The sequence below is a fragment of the Rana temporaria genome, chromosome 6 (assembly GCF_905171775.1).
Source record: "Rana temporaria chromosome 6, aRanTem1.1, whole genome shotgun sequence".
Lineage (NCBI taxonomy): Eukaryota > Metazoa > Chordata > Amphibia > Anura > Ranidae > Rana > Rana temporaria.
Window position 1 is genome coordinate 14,163,817 of NC_053494.1, and position 13,036 is coordinate 14,176,852.

The 13,036-nt window shown below is 43.6% G+C and overlaps 2 protein-coding genes across 2 annotated transcripts; both read left to right on the forward strand.

The window, feature by feature from the left end:
- The first annotated feature begins 1,795 nt into the window (after nucleotides 1–1,795).
- Nucleotides 1,796–4,554, forward strand: LOC120943152 (E3 ubiquitin-protein ligase TRIM39-like). Its single transcript, XM_040356287.1, has one exon. The coding sequence runs from the start codon at nucleotides 2,561–2,563 to the stop codon at nucleotides 4,109–4,111; it is 1,551 nt and encodes a 516-aa protein (XP_040212221.1). The 5' UTR covers nucleotides 1,796–2,560; the 3' UTR covers nucleotides 4,112–4,554.
- A 5,753-nt stretch (nucleotides 4,555–10,307) lies between these two features.
- Nucleotides 10,308–12,101, forward strand: LOC120942600 (E3 ubiquitin-protein ligase TRIM11-like). Its single transcript, XM_040355574.1, has one exon. It carries the CDS (start codon nucleotides 10,500–10,502, stop codon nucleotides 12,087–12,089), a length of 1,590 nt encoding a protein of 529 aa, XP_040211508.1. The 5' UTR covers nucleotides 10,308–10,499; the 3' UTR covers nucleotides 12,090–12,101.
- The last annotated feature ends 935 nt before the right edge of the window (nucleotides 12,102–13,036 follow it).

A 13,036-nucleotide genomic window follows, 5' to 3' on the forward strand; every position in this document is an offset into this window, starting at 1 on the left:
TGTGTCTAAAACAGAACCAATCAGATTAATTTTAAAAACAAAACACTGCCCTGGATTTGTTTGTTTTTGTTCTGTGTGTCTCTTTACTTCACATAAACATGAAACCAGTTTAAAAACGAAAGTGAAACTACAGGCACATTATATGATTGAATTTAATCATTTTTTAATCATTTTTAAAAGGAATCAGTTAACTTTTATGTCTCTATACCCTGTAAACAGTCATTTCAGCAAAAACATTTTTTTCCTTTAGTGATCCTTTAAATGTTGTATGCAGAATTAAGTAACATTAAATATTAACAACAACTTTGTCCACCAATGCAGCCTGGCCGTATCCCCCAGTGCAGCCTGTGTCCCCCCGTGCAGTCTGTGTCTGCCAGTGTCCCCCAGAGCAGCCTGTGTCCCCCAATGCAGCCTACCTGTGCATGGGAGGAGAGCCGCCACCTGGTTGATTAGAGCTACGGGGACATAACGGCTTTCATTTCAATAGCTAGGTGTTCCCCGCCGCGCGCTGTCATATACAGCCCCTCCCCCTTGTCCGGGGAACATTGATAGACAGATCACCTGTCCATTCCTGGGACAGGTGATCTGTCTATCAAAGTTCCCTGAACAAGGGGGAGGGGCTTAAAGGACAGTGCACGGCGGGGAACATAGAGCTATTCGCTCTAATCAACCAGGTGGCGGCTCTCCTCTCTCTTCCCCTACGATCGCTGGGAGAAAGGCTCCCATACAATCCAGGCTGTCGGCGGTGTTCGCCCCTCCGCTCCCAGGCAGCCCACACTTGCAAGCCCTCAAAATCCACTCGCAAAATGCGACCAGGTGAGTGGATTTTTTGACTGGTTTAGAGGTTATTAGTTTAACCACTTCAGCTCTGGGTCAATTCTCACGCCCAAGGGGGAGTGTCTATGCGCGGCTATTCAAACGAAAGCTGTCTGTAATGTTCCCCGCGCCGCGGTGATTAACCTTGTGGGGGGGGGGGGGAAGTATTCTATTCTAGTATCGGCGGTATTAGCGGGAGTACGAGTACTCCCGATACTGGTATCGGTATCGGGACAACCCTAGAGAGGAGCCAGAGAGGGGAGAAGACATCAGCGGAGGAGGGAGAAGAACCAGAGAGGGGAGAAGACATCAGCGGAGGAGGGAGAAGAACCAGAGAGGGGAGAAGACATCGGTGGAGGAGGGAGAAGAACCAGAGAGGGGAGAAGACATCGGCAGAGGAGGGAGAAGAACCAGAGAGAGAAGACATCAGCGGAGGAGGGAGAAGAACCAGAGAGGGGAGAAGACATCAGCAGAGAGAAGAGAAGAACCAGAGAGGGGAGAAGACTTTACTGGAGAGGGGAGAATATACGTCGGAGCTGCTTTAATAAAAAACAGTGTACTGTGTATCAAGGTCCCAGGCCTCCTTCAATCTAATGAGAACCTCCAGGACCAGAGATAGCGGACATCCTTCTGTATATAGTGGGTTCTGTATATACTTCTTGTATCTAGTACCACCAAAGTATCCGGCCACCTAGTGGTAGAAGAGAAGGCCAAACTTTGGGAAAAATTAATAGATCTCTAACAATCAACCAAGGTAATTATTTCTGGCAAGTAAATTTGTGAGGCGCAACCCTGTCTAAACTCCAGGGTGCTAGAACTGATTTTATTTTTGACACTTTTTTTCGGGTGAATGGGTAGGGGTGCAATGTACCCCTTAGTCATTCACATAGGGTGGAGGGGCCAGGATCTGGGGGCCCCCTTGTTAAAGTGGGCTTCCAGATTCCGATAAGCCCCCCCCGCCCGCAGACCCTGACAACCAATGGCCAGGAATGTCGGGAAGAGGCCCTTGTCACATCACAAAGTACCCACCTCCCCATGTCGAGGGCACATGGCCTGGCGCCGCCCCCCCTTTCCTGACCCATGGGCTGCATGCTCCGATAAGGGTCTGGTATCGTCTTTGGGGGGGAATTCCGCGCAATTTTATTTTTTTCATTTTGGTGAGGGGTTCCCCTTCAAGATCCTCAGCGCACAAGCCGCACCACAAATGGGATCGTCACGATCCAACTTCTGGTGCAACTTCTGTACAAATCAATGGGCTCTCATAGGAAACCATTGGTTTTGACATGTCAAAAAATAAACGCTTGACGAGGCTGAACGCGGCTGTCTCCAGCTTCAAGCCGCGTTTAGCAGCTTTTACTAGCGTCAAACATTTTTACAGCTCTAACGCCGGTCCTCAGAACGCACTGACCCTGTTTTTTTAGCAGCTTGAAAACACCTATGTCATTTACAGCTCCTAAAAGCCTGTGTGTACATGGACACATAGAATAACGCCCCGTGTGCACGAGGCCTTTAGCAAATAATATAAGATTCCTCCTCAACCAATACCATGTAGAGTTGCCGAATCAAACTAGAAGAAATATAGGGTTAAGTGAACAGGGAGGATCTTGTTTTGTATGATGCTCACTTCCTTATAAGCGTTCACAGAAATACTTTCACATTCACCTCCGTGTACGGGACAGATCAGCCGCTCCCAGCTTCTCTTCTGAACCAAGTTGTAGAAGAAGAAGATTATTTTTTCACCAGAATGGCGACTTCTAGCCTGAGAGAGGAGCTGAGCTGCTCCATCTGCCTGAGCCTTTATAAGGAGCCGGTATCACTGAAATGTGGACACAACTTCTGCCGGGATTGTATAGGGACCGCGCTGGATACGCAGAAGTCTGCTATTTATTCCTGTCCAGAGTGCAGAGAGCAGTATACAGAGCGCCCTCCGCTGGAGAAGAACAGGAAGTTGTGTAACATTGTGGATAATTTCAGATCTGCTCACCCGGAGGACACAGAGGTCTTCTGTACATACTGTAATACTTCTGTACCAGCGACGAAATCATGTCTGCTATGTGAGGCCTCATTTTGTGATATGCACCTAAGAAATCACAGCAAGTCAGTGGATCACATATTATCTGATCCCACCACATCATTTGATGACAGAAAATGCTCCATACACAAAGAGATCCTGAAATATTACTGCACAGAGGCCAATGCCTGTATCTGTATGTCCTGCTGGGTGGCCGGAGACCACAAAGGACACCAAGTGGAGCTTCTGAATGAGGCCTCTGAGAAGAAGAAAGAAAAACTGAAAGATGTCACGGAGAAACTGACCAATGAGAGACAAGAGACTGAGAAGAGAATCCAGAATCTGGAAAATCACAGGACGGGAGAGAAAAGAAAAGCAAATTATGTCCCCGGGAGAGTCACTGAGCTTTTTAGAGACATCAGGAGACATCTGGATGATGAAGAGAAGAAAGTCCTGACTGAGGTCTCCAGACAGGAGGAGAAGATCTCCCAGTCAGTCTGTGATATGATCCAGAAGCTGGAGACACAGAAGGAGGAGCTGTCCAGGAAAATTAATGAAATGGAGGCTGTATGTGACATCACAGATCCATTAACTGTGCTAAAGAAAGACATTATCAGTGATGACATCATTCCTAGGAGTGGTGATGTCAGAGATGCCGGATGTCTGGATGAAGGAATGATCTCAGAAATGCTCCACAGAGGACTTCTCCACTTTACTGACAGTCTGAAAGATATGAAGATAAAGATACAATTCACAATGATGGAGAAATCAGACATCTTATTGGATATAAAAACAGCCAATAATCGCATTATTATATCACAGGATCTGAAATCGGCTACTTTCACCAATAAACCAGAGAATAGACTGGATGTTCCTGAGAGGTTTACATCCAGACAAGTAATAAGTACAAAGAGCTTCTCATCAGGGAGACATTACTGGGAGGTGGATGTGAGCGGAGCGAAGAAATGGCTGGTTGGGGTGGCCAATCACAGTATAGAGAGGAAGATAGATGGAAATGAATCTTATATAGGTTATAATGACAAATCCTGGGGTCTGACCCAAAGAGACACTCTCTTTACAAAGCACAACAACTCAGGTATAACAATAGTCTCCAAATCTTCTCTAAAGACAGTCGGGATTTGTCTGGATTATGATGAGGGACGTCTTTCCTTCTACCAGTTGTGTGACCCCATCAGACACCTCCACACCTTCACCACCACCTTCACTGAACCCCTCCATGCTGCTTTCTTTGTGTTTAAAGATTCCACCATAAGAATAATATAGTAACAATGTATCACCTTAGTGCTGAGCTCTCCAGTGTCATATCACCTATTCAGTTTACCAGAGGGGCAAAGCTTAAAGTGACACTAAACAATATCTGTATTTTTTCAAACAATAATCCATATAGGTCTATTACTCAAGGGCCCAGCAATCTATTTTTCATGAAATTATTTCTTGCTGTGTTTTTCTGCCTCTCTGTAACATCCTACGTGAGCTCCCAACCCTCTCCTTTTCCCCCCACACTTCTGTTTGTTTGGAATGAGCAGTGTATGTTAGTTTCGGTCATATACACTGCACATCCCATAGTCCAGGCATGTCCAAAGTCCGTCCCGGGGGCCAATTGCGGCACGCGTTTCGGTTCAATGCGGTCCCACTGGTAATTTGGATATACATCTCTTTTGTAGCTCCCAACGAATCCCTGAGCGCCACACATTCAGAGGCTGCATTCATGTCAATGGTGAGGCTGCATTCATGGTACTTGTGAGGCTGCATTCATGGTACTTGTGAGGCAAAAACTGTCAGCTCCAGTCGGAGCCACTGTACTAACGATCTGATGTCAGTGCAGCGATCTCCCCCACTGAGCAATTGTGTTCTGATGGGGGGCCCCCCGGCCAGGGCTCTCAGCCATTGTCTGGGAGGGTTGATCAGAAGCCAGTCGGCTGCTGGTTTTCCAGCATGCTTGTCCATCAGTAGCCGGCCCAACGCTCAGCTTCTGTCAGACCGGCTGCCATACACACACATGGGCTGAATATCAGCTGTTTTTTATTGAACTGACCGATATCGGCCAACATCTGGCGCGTGTGTACAGGGCTTTAAAGTGAACCTGTCACAAGAATTGACATTTCAAGTTAAGCAAATTTAAAAAATATATACAAGTACTCTATATGTCAAGTATGTATAACGTTTGACATAGTATGTTTTCTACTAACCTTGCTAATCACTGAGCTTATTCTCAATTGTATACTCTTTTTTTGCTCATAGATATATTTTAAGTTGATTATTAGTCATATAATCTTGTGAGTGTTACTTTTAGTGCAATTGTTAGCCGTAGAATATAGTAAGATTTCTGCTAACCTTGCTAAGTTACTTTAGTTGCTTCCTTTTAACTCAAAACTGAATTGTATAATCATTGTTAAAAATGTTGATCTTTGCAAGTAATCTCAAAATGAACCACAAGAGTCCAAAAGATCGGACATGTCAAGTCAAGCAAATTCTCCTCTATACTAACTCCTGAACTTTCCTGTTGGTTAAAAATACAAGCAAACTTGACAATAACCTATTGATTTTCAGGGTTGTGGTGGTTCAAACCATTTGAACCAATAATATAAAACCCGGTGTCACCCCGAGTCCCCTAAAGACGGACTATTCTAAATTCAATATCAAAGTGTTTTTCTCATTGCGGCATACACACGATCGGAAAATCCGACAAGAAAAGTCCGATGTGAGCTTTTGGTCGAAAATTCCAACCGTGTGTATACTCCATCGGACTTTTGCTGTCGGAATTTCCGCCAACAAAAGATTGAGAGCAGGTTCTATATTTTTCCAACGGAAAAGGTTCTTGTCGGAAATTTCGATCGTCTGTATGCAATTTCCGATGCACAAAAAAAAAACTTGATTGCTCAGAATCAAGTAGAAGAGCAGAACTGCCTATTGAACTTCATTGATCTCGGCTCGTCGTAAATGTTGTACGTCACCGCGTTCTTGGCGCTCGGGATTTTCTACAAGATTTGTGTGACCGTGTGTATGCAAGACAAGTTTGAGCCAAAATTCCGTTGGGAAAAAAAACACGGTTTTCTTGTCGGAATTTCCGCTCGTGTGTACAGGACATAATGATATATTCTGGATGACCAAATTAGTGAATTTGTTCTACAATCTTAATGATGCAACAAAAAAAAAATCTTCTTTATTAATCAATATAGAAACACAGAAAAAAAGGATTTTACCAATTACAATCAAGGTAATGACTAAAATCTTTTAAAATGTTCTCTTTGTATAATATTAAGATTGTTGAATGATTTCACTCATTGTGTCATATAGAATTTATCCTTAGTGTCGGGGCAAGGAAAGACAGTTTATTGTTTTTTGTCCATGTACTTTTTGACATTAATGATTACTGTATATTTGTATTTATATATGTAAGCAAATAAACAAATTTTAAACCAAATATTTCTCCAGGCATGTTCTTTTATTACACTCCATCCTCCCTCTGTTACTGCACTGCTTGTACAAATAAGAAAACTGTCCTACCTTTCTCTAGAATCCTATAGCACACCTTAAAGGGATTGTAAAGGTACATTTTTTCCCCCTAAATACCTCCTCCTTCACTTACCTCATCCTTCCATTACATTCCTTGGACTACAGGAAAGTCAGGACGCCCACTAACACACAGCTCCTTTCTCTATCTGCAACGTAGAGAGCGTCATGACTCTCCTGTAGTCCAAGGGAGGGGGCGAGCACGACAGTCCACACCAGGGAGAAAGCCTTGCATTACTGTGTGGAGTTACAGACAGAAGAACAGGAAGTGAGGATTTCTCAGGAGAAATAAGGACATTTAAAAGCAAAATGGAAGGATGAGGTAAGTGAAGGAGGACTGCACTAAGGGAAAGGAAGCTATCTGGGGAAAAAAAAAAGTGGAACACCCAAGACCTGGTCAGATGGATAAAACTGCCACCGTTTACATTGTAGAAGAGAATTGCACCGCAGCTACAAAAATGAAAATGGTTTTAATGTCATTCGGTGAACATATCTAAATGTAAAACTCAAATAAGAATGTTTTTTTTTTGGGACTTTGAGTGAGGCACAAGACACGTGGCGGGAGAAATTGTAAATTTGTTTAATTGGCATATAAACAAAGCATACCTCATAAACATGTTTCTGCACCTCATTTAAAGTACCAAACCCCCCCCCCCCCCCTGCTTTCTAAATGTGAAACTAATTTCACCAGTTTCGAGATTGTCAGCTGATTTCTTACAACATAGTTCTATCTGTTTCTTGTAAAAGGCAAGGAATGAGTTTCATGTTCAAACAGCATAGAGAGAGAGAGAGAGAAAAGAGACAGGGGAGAGTGGAGAGAGAGAGACAGGAGAGAGACAGGAGAGAGAAGAGAGAGAGAGAGAAGAAAGACAATAGAGACAGGAGAGAGAAGAGAGAGACAGGAGAGACTGATAAGAGAGAGACAGGAGAGACTGATAAGAGAGAGACAAGAGAGAGAGGAGAGAGAGAGAGGAAAGAGAAGAAAGACGTGAGAGACAGGAGAGCGAGACGAGAGAGACAGGAAAGAGAAGAGAGAGGAGAAAGAGGAGAGAGAAGAGAGAGACAGGAAAGAGAAGAGAGAGAGAGAAGAAAGATGAGGGAGACAGGAGAGAGAGAGAAGAGAGACACTGGACAGAAGAGAGGGAGGAGAGAGAGAGACAGGAAAGAGAAGAGAGACGGGAGAGAGGGAAGAGAGAGGCAGGAGAGAGACAGGAGAGAGAGGGAAGAGAGAGCGAGAGGAGAGAGAGAGAGAGCGAGAGAAGAGAGAGGCAGGAGAGAGAGAGAAGAAAGATGAGAGAGACAGGAGAGAAGAGAGAGACAGGAGAGAAGAGAGAGACATGAGGGAGAAGAGAGAGACGGGAGAGAGAAGAGAGAGTACTCTGGTCTACATTGGTAGACCAGTATTTATGTAGTGAGATAAATAATATATTTGTTCATATCTTGTTAAGTTAGTTTAGTGAAGTCTCAGTCATATCAATATGTATTAGTATATAGTTACTTTATTGTAGTTGAAGTTAATATGTGTGACATTACATGATCAGCACATTACTTTAAGTATGGAGTGTTACATGTGGGCTTGTCAATCAACCTCCATATGACTCTCTGAGCTAGTATCTTATTTTGGATAACATATTGCTGAAGTTAGCAGAAATTAATGTGTGCCATACAAGGTTCTAAGTTTGTATGAGATAATGACATTCATATGTAACATATATATATATATATATATATACATATGCGCACACGCGCAGTAGAAGGCATCGTTCAGGGAAATTGCAAATATCTCCTAGATGGTGTAGGTCTAGGAGATATTTCAAGCACCTACAGGTAAGCCTTAATCTAGACTTACCTGTAGGTTAAAGTGGTTGTGAAGGGTTTACAACCACTTTAAAGCGGGAGTTCACCCAATTAGTTTTTTTTTTCTCTTTTCCCCTTAGCTTCATGCTCGTTTTGTCTAGGGGAATCGGCTATTTGTTTTAAAATATGAGCCGTACTTACCGTTTTCGCGATGCATCTTCTCCGTCGGCTTCCGGGTATGGGTCTTCGGGAGCGGGCGTTCCTTCTTGATTGACAGTCTTCCGAGAGGCTTCCGACGGTCGCATCCATCGCGTCACTAGTAGCCGAAAGAAGCCGAACGTCGGTGCGGCTCTATACTGAGCCTGCGCACCGACGTTCGGCTTCTTTTGGAAAATCGTGACGCGATGGATGCGACCGTCGGAAGCCTCTCGGAAGACTGTCAATCAAGAAGGAACGCCCAGTCCCGCAGCCCATACCCGGAAGCGGCGGAGAAGATGCATCTCGTAAACGGTAAGTACAGGTCATATTTTAAAACAACTAGCCGATTCCCCTAGACAAAACGAGCATGAAGCTAAGGGGAAAATGTGTTCTCTATGGGTGAACCCCCGCTTTAAGAAAAAGGTAAAACACATCTCAACTATATGTTTTTACTCTTTCTTCCGCCCCCAACTATAAGTCCTCAAGATCCTTTGGAACCTCACTCAGCTGTTTGGAGAAGCTCATAGATGTTGGGAGTAGGCACAAAACCAGATAAACCTGACAAAAACTAGAAAAACTTTTCTGAGCAGGGACTGCCCAAATATTGGCATTTGACTGTATGTATTAAAGGGGTTGTAAAGGTTCATTTTTAATTTTCTAAATAGGTTCCTTTAAGCTAGTGCATTGTTGATTCACTTACCTTTTCCGTTCGATTTCCCTTCTAGACAGACAGATCTTGACAATGCTCTCCCTTCTCGAAATGATCAGTATTTTCTAACCCATAATACATGAGATGCTACAATATGTGTGGTATTAATACATTATAATGACCATTCCCTATTTCCATATAAAAAAGTAAAGGTTAAAGGAGTTGTAAAGGTTCTTTTATTAATTTTTTAAATGGGTTCCTTTAAAGCGGGGGTTCACCCTAAAATCCACTTTCTGACATCTGCAGTATGCTGGATTTTTTTTTGTACTTATCGTTTTATCCGTATGTCTGCTCCGGCTCCGAGCGGCGTATCCTTCCGGGTATAGGCGTTCCTAAGTAAAGCGCAGTTGATTGACGGGCTTGGATAGCGCGTCACACCTTCCGGAAATAGCCGACGTGACTCTCGGCAATTTACGGCGCCTGCGCAGTCAGCTCTACACGGCAGGCGCCGTATAGCGCCGTAAGCAGCCGAGAGTCACGTCGGCTATTTCCGGAAGGTGTGACGTGCTATCCAAGCCCGTCAATCAACTGCGCTTTACTTAGGAACGCCTATACCCGGAAGGATACGCCGCTCGGGCCGGAGCAGACATACGGATAAAACGATAAGTACAAAAAAAAAGAAAAAAAAATCCAGCATACTGCAGATGTCAGCAGTATGCTGGATCTAGTGACAGAAAGTGGATTTTAGGGTGAACCACCGCTTTAAGCTAGTGCATTGTTGGTTCACTTACCTTTTCCTTCCATTTCCCTTCCATTTCCCTTCTAAATGTTTTTTTTCTTTGTCTGAATTTCTCACTTCCTGTTCCTCCTCAGTAAGCTGTTCTGGCTGACTAACCCCCAGCCAGAACGGCTTGGATGATGGTGTTAAGCTTACTGAGGAGAAACAGAAAGTGAGAAATTCAGACAAAGAAAAAAAACATTTAGAAGGGAAATGGAAGGAAAAGGTAAGTGAACCAACAATGCACTAGCTTAAAGGAACCTATTTAAAAAATGTAATAACAAACCTTTACAACCCCTTTAACCTTTACTTTTTTTTTATGGAAATAGGGAATAGTCCTTATAATGCATTAATACCACACATATTGTAGCATCTCATGTACTATGTGTTGGAAAATCCTGATCATTTCGAGAAGGGAGAGCATTATCAAGATCTGTCTGTCTATTTCAGACTAATATAGGCCATCTATGTTTTAAGAAGAATTTAAAAATAAGTCGATCATGCCGTTTTGATTCAGGTCCATATTTGGGATTGATTCTTTCATTTCCCATAAGTGGGGAATGAAGTATGTGTCTGAAGCCAAACAGTTAAGTTAATTTCCTGCCAAGTATTTCTATAAATACTTTTCTTTTCAGCTCTGTCTGTGAGACTTATCGGCCGTTCACTGTTTTTCCTCTGTACCGGGCATCTTCTGAAGTTAGATTTCTTTCCCAGGAATGGAGTTTGCTGACCTCCGAGAGGAACTGAAATGTTCCATCTGCCTGAACCTCTATACGGAGCCCGTATCGCTGAAATGTGGGCACGTCTTCTGCCAGCTCTGTATTGCAAGTGCTCTGGGAAATCAAGAAGAGGTTGGCGTTTATTCGTGTCCGGAGTGCAGAAAGCAGTATGAGGAGCGCCCTGTGCTGGAGAAGAACAGAAAGCTGTGTAACGTTGTTGAGATTTTCCGATCTATCCAACTCAAGCAAGAAAAGCAAGGGATCTTCTGTACTTACTGCATTGAGTCTTCTGTACCAGCATTCAAAACATGTGTGCCATGCGAGACCTCCATGTGCGACGCACATCTCCTGGCCCATGTCAAATCCAAGTCGGTTGATCACATTTTATCTGAACCCACTGCTTTGTCTGCGGACAGAAAATGTTCTGTACATAAAAAAATCTTGGAATATTATTGTACGGTGGATGGTATCTGTATGTCCTGCTGGGTGGCTGGAGACCACATGGGACATCAAGTGGAGCTTCCATTGGAGGCTTCTGAGAAGAAAAAAAAGATTCTGAGGAATAAAGCTGAGAGACTGAACTCCGGGAGAGAAGAAACTAAGAGGAGAATCCAGAATCTACAAATTCACATGGCAGAAGAAAAAAGAAAAGCAGCTCTTGTCACCGAGAGATTCCATGAATTGTTTGGAGTCATTGGAAGAAAGTTTGATGACGTAAAGTCTGGAGTCCTTACGGAGATCTCCAGACAGGTGGAGCAGATCTCGCAGTCAGTGGATAGTCCAATTCTACAAATGGAGACACAGAAGGATGGACTGTCCAGAAGGATCACTCAATTAAAGGACCTGTGTGACATCCAAGACCCAATACTTGTCCTTAGAAAAGACCCAGGGAGTGATCGCACCCTACAGAACAGCGGTGATGTCACCAGTGATATCAAAGAAGTTGGGAGGTTGGATGAATCGATTATCTCATTGTTGTTACACAGAGGACTTCTTCACATAACTAAAAGTGTCATGGAACCCGAGCTACAGAGGACATTCCCAGTGATGGAAAAGTCCGATGTCTTTCTTGACATTAATACAGCTAATAATTTTCTTATTATCTCTCAGGATCTCAAGTCGGTCACTCATACTGATGTCTCTCAAAACAGACCAGATTGTCCGGAAAGGTTCGCAGAGACACTTCAGGTGCTAAGTACACGCAGTTTCACATCGGGGAAACATTACTGGGAGGTGAACTTGAGCGGAAGGAAAGATTGGCTGGTGGGGGTGGTTGGTCAAAGTATAGAGAGGAAAGAAGAAGAGACGGCATCTGGCGTTTGTTGTAGCAACAAGTTTTGGTCTCTATATTTAGAAGATAAACTTTCAGTAGCACATAAAAATATACAGAAAGATCTAACTTCACTTTCCCCGGTGAGGATTGTTGGGATCTATTTGGATTATGATTCTGGTCATCTGTCCTTCTATCAGCTAAGTGACTCCATTAGACACTTGCACACCTTCACCACCACCTTCACTGAGCCCCTGTATGCCACGTTTTCTGTACAAAACAATTCCTCTCTCAGAATTATAAACGGAAACCCATAATAACATACAAGCTGGCCATACCCTACTAGAACTTCATACAAATGTTCCAACAAAGATTCTCATCAGAATATTCTTTGAACATTCTTTCTTGCCATCAATGGGTCAACTGATTTAAATACTTCCATACCGGGCACTTATACACCTTCCCGCCCAGACCAATTTTCAGCTTTCAGCGCTGTTGCATTTTAAATCACAATTGCGCGGTCATGCTACACTGTACCCAAACTCATTTTTTATCATTTTGTTTCCACAAATAGAGCTTTCTTTTGGTGGTATTTTATCACCTCTGGGATTTTTATTTTCTACAAAAAAAAAAAAAAAAGACAGAAAATTTGGAAAAACAAATGCTTTTTTTTTGTTTCCGTTACAAAATTTTGTAAAATAAGTACGTTTTCTCCTTCACTGATGGGGCTGCACGGATGGACACTGATAAGGCGGCACAGATGTACTGTAATATATTGTACTGATGGATGCCAATAAGTGCCAAACAATGCCTGTCAATCAGTAATGTCCATTGTGGGCACTGATTGGCATCCATTGTGGGCACTGATTGGCATTCCTGGTGGTCTAGGGTGGCATACCTGGTGGTCTAGTGTGTGCATCCTTGGGGGTGGCTGCGCTAATAATCGATCAGCACAAACCCCCCTGTCAGAGGAACAGCCGATCGGCTCTCCTCTACTCGCGTCTGAGGCCCCGTACACACGACCGAGTTTCTCGGCAGAATTCAGCCAGAAACTCGATTGGAGCTGGATTCTGCCGAGAAACTCGGTCGTGTGTACACTTTTCACCGAGGAAGCCGACGAGGAACTCGTCGGGCCGAAAAGAGAACATGTTCTCTATTTCCTCGTTGTTCAATGAGGAAAGTCGGCCCGCCGAGATCTCGGCGGCTTCCACACTGAACTCGACGAGGAACTCGATGTGTTTGGCTCGTCGAGTTTCTCGGACGT

Excerpts from the sequence above, each read along its gene's own strand:
- LOC120943152 (XM_040356287.1), top strand. The coding sequence starts at position 2,561 with ATGGCGACTTCTAGCCTGAGAGAGGAGCTGAGCTGCTCCATCTGCCTG.
- LOC120942600 (XM_040355574.1), top strand. The coding sequence starts at position 10,500 with ATGGAGTTTGCTGACCTCCGAGAGGAACTGAAATGTTCCATCTGCCTG.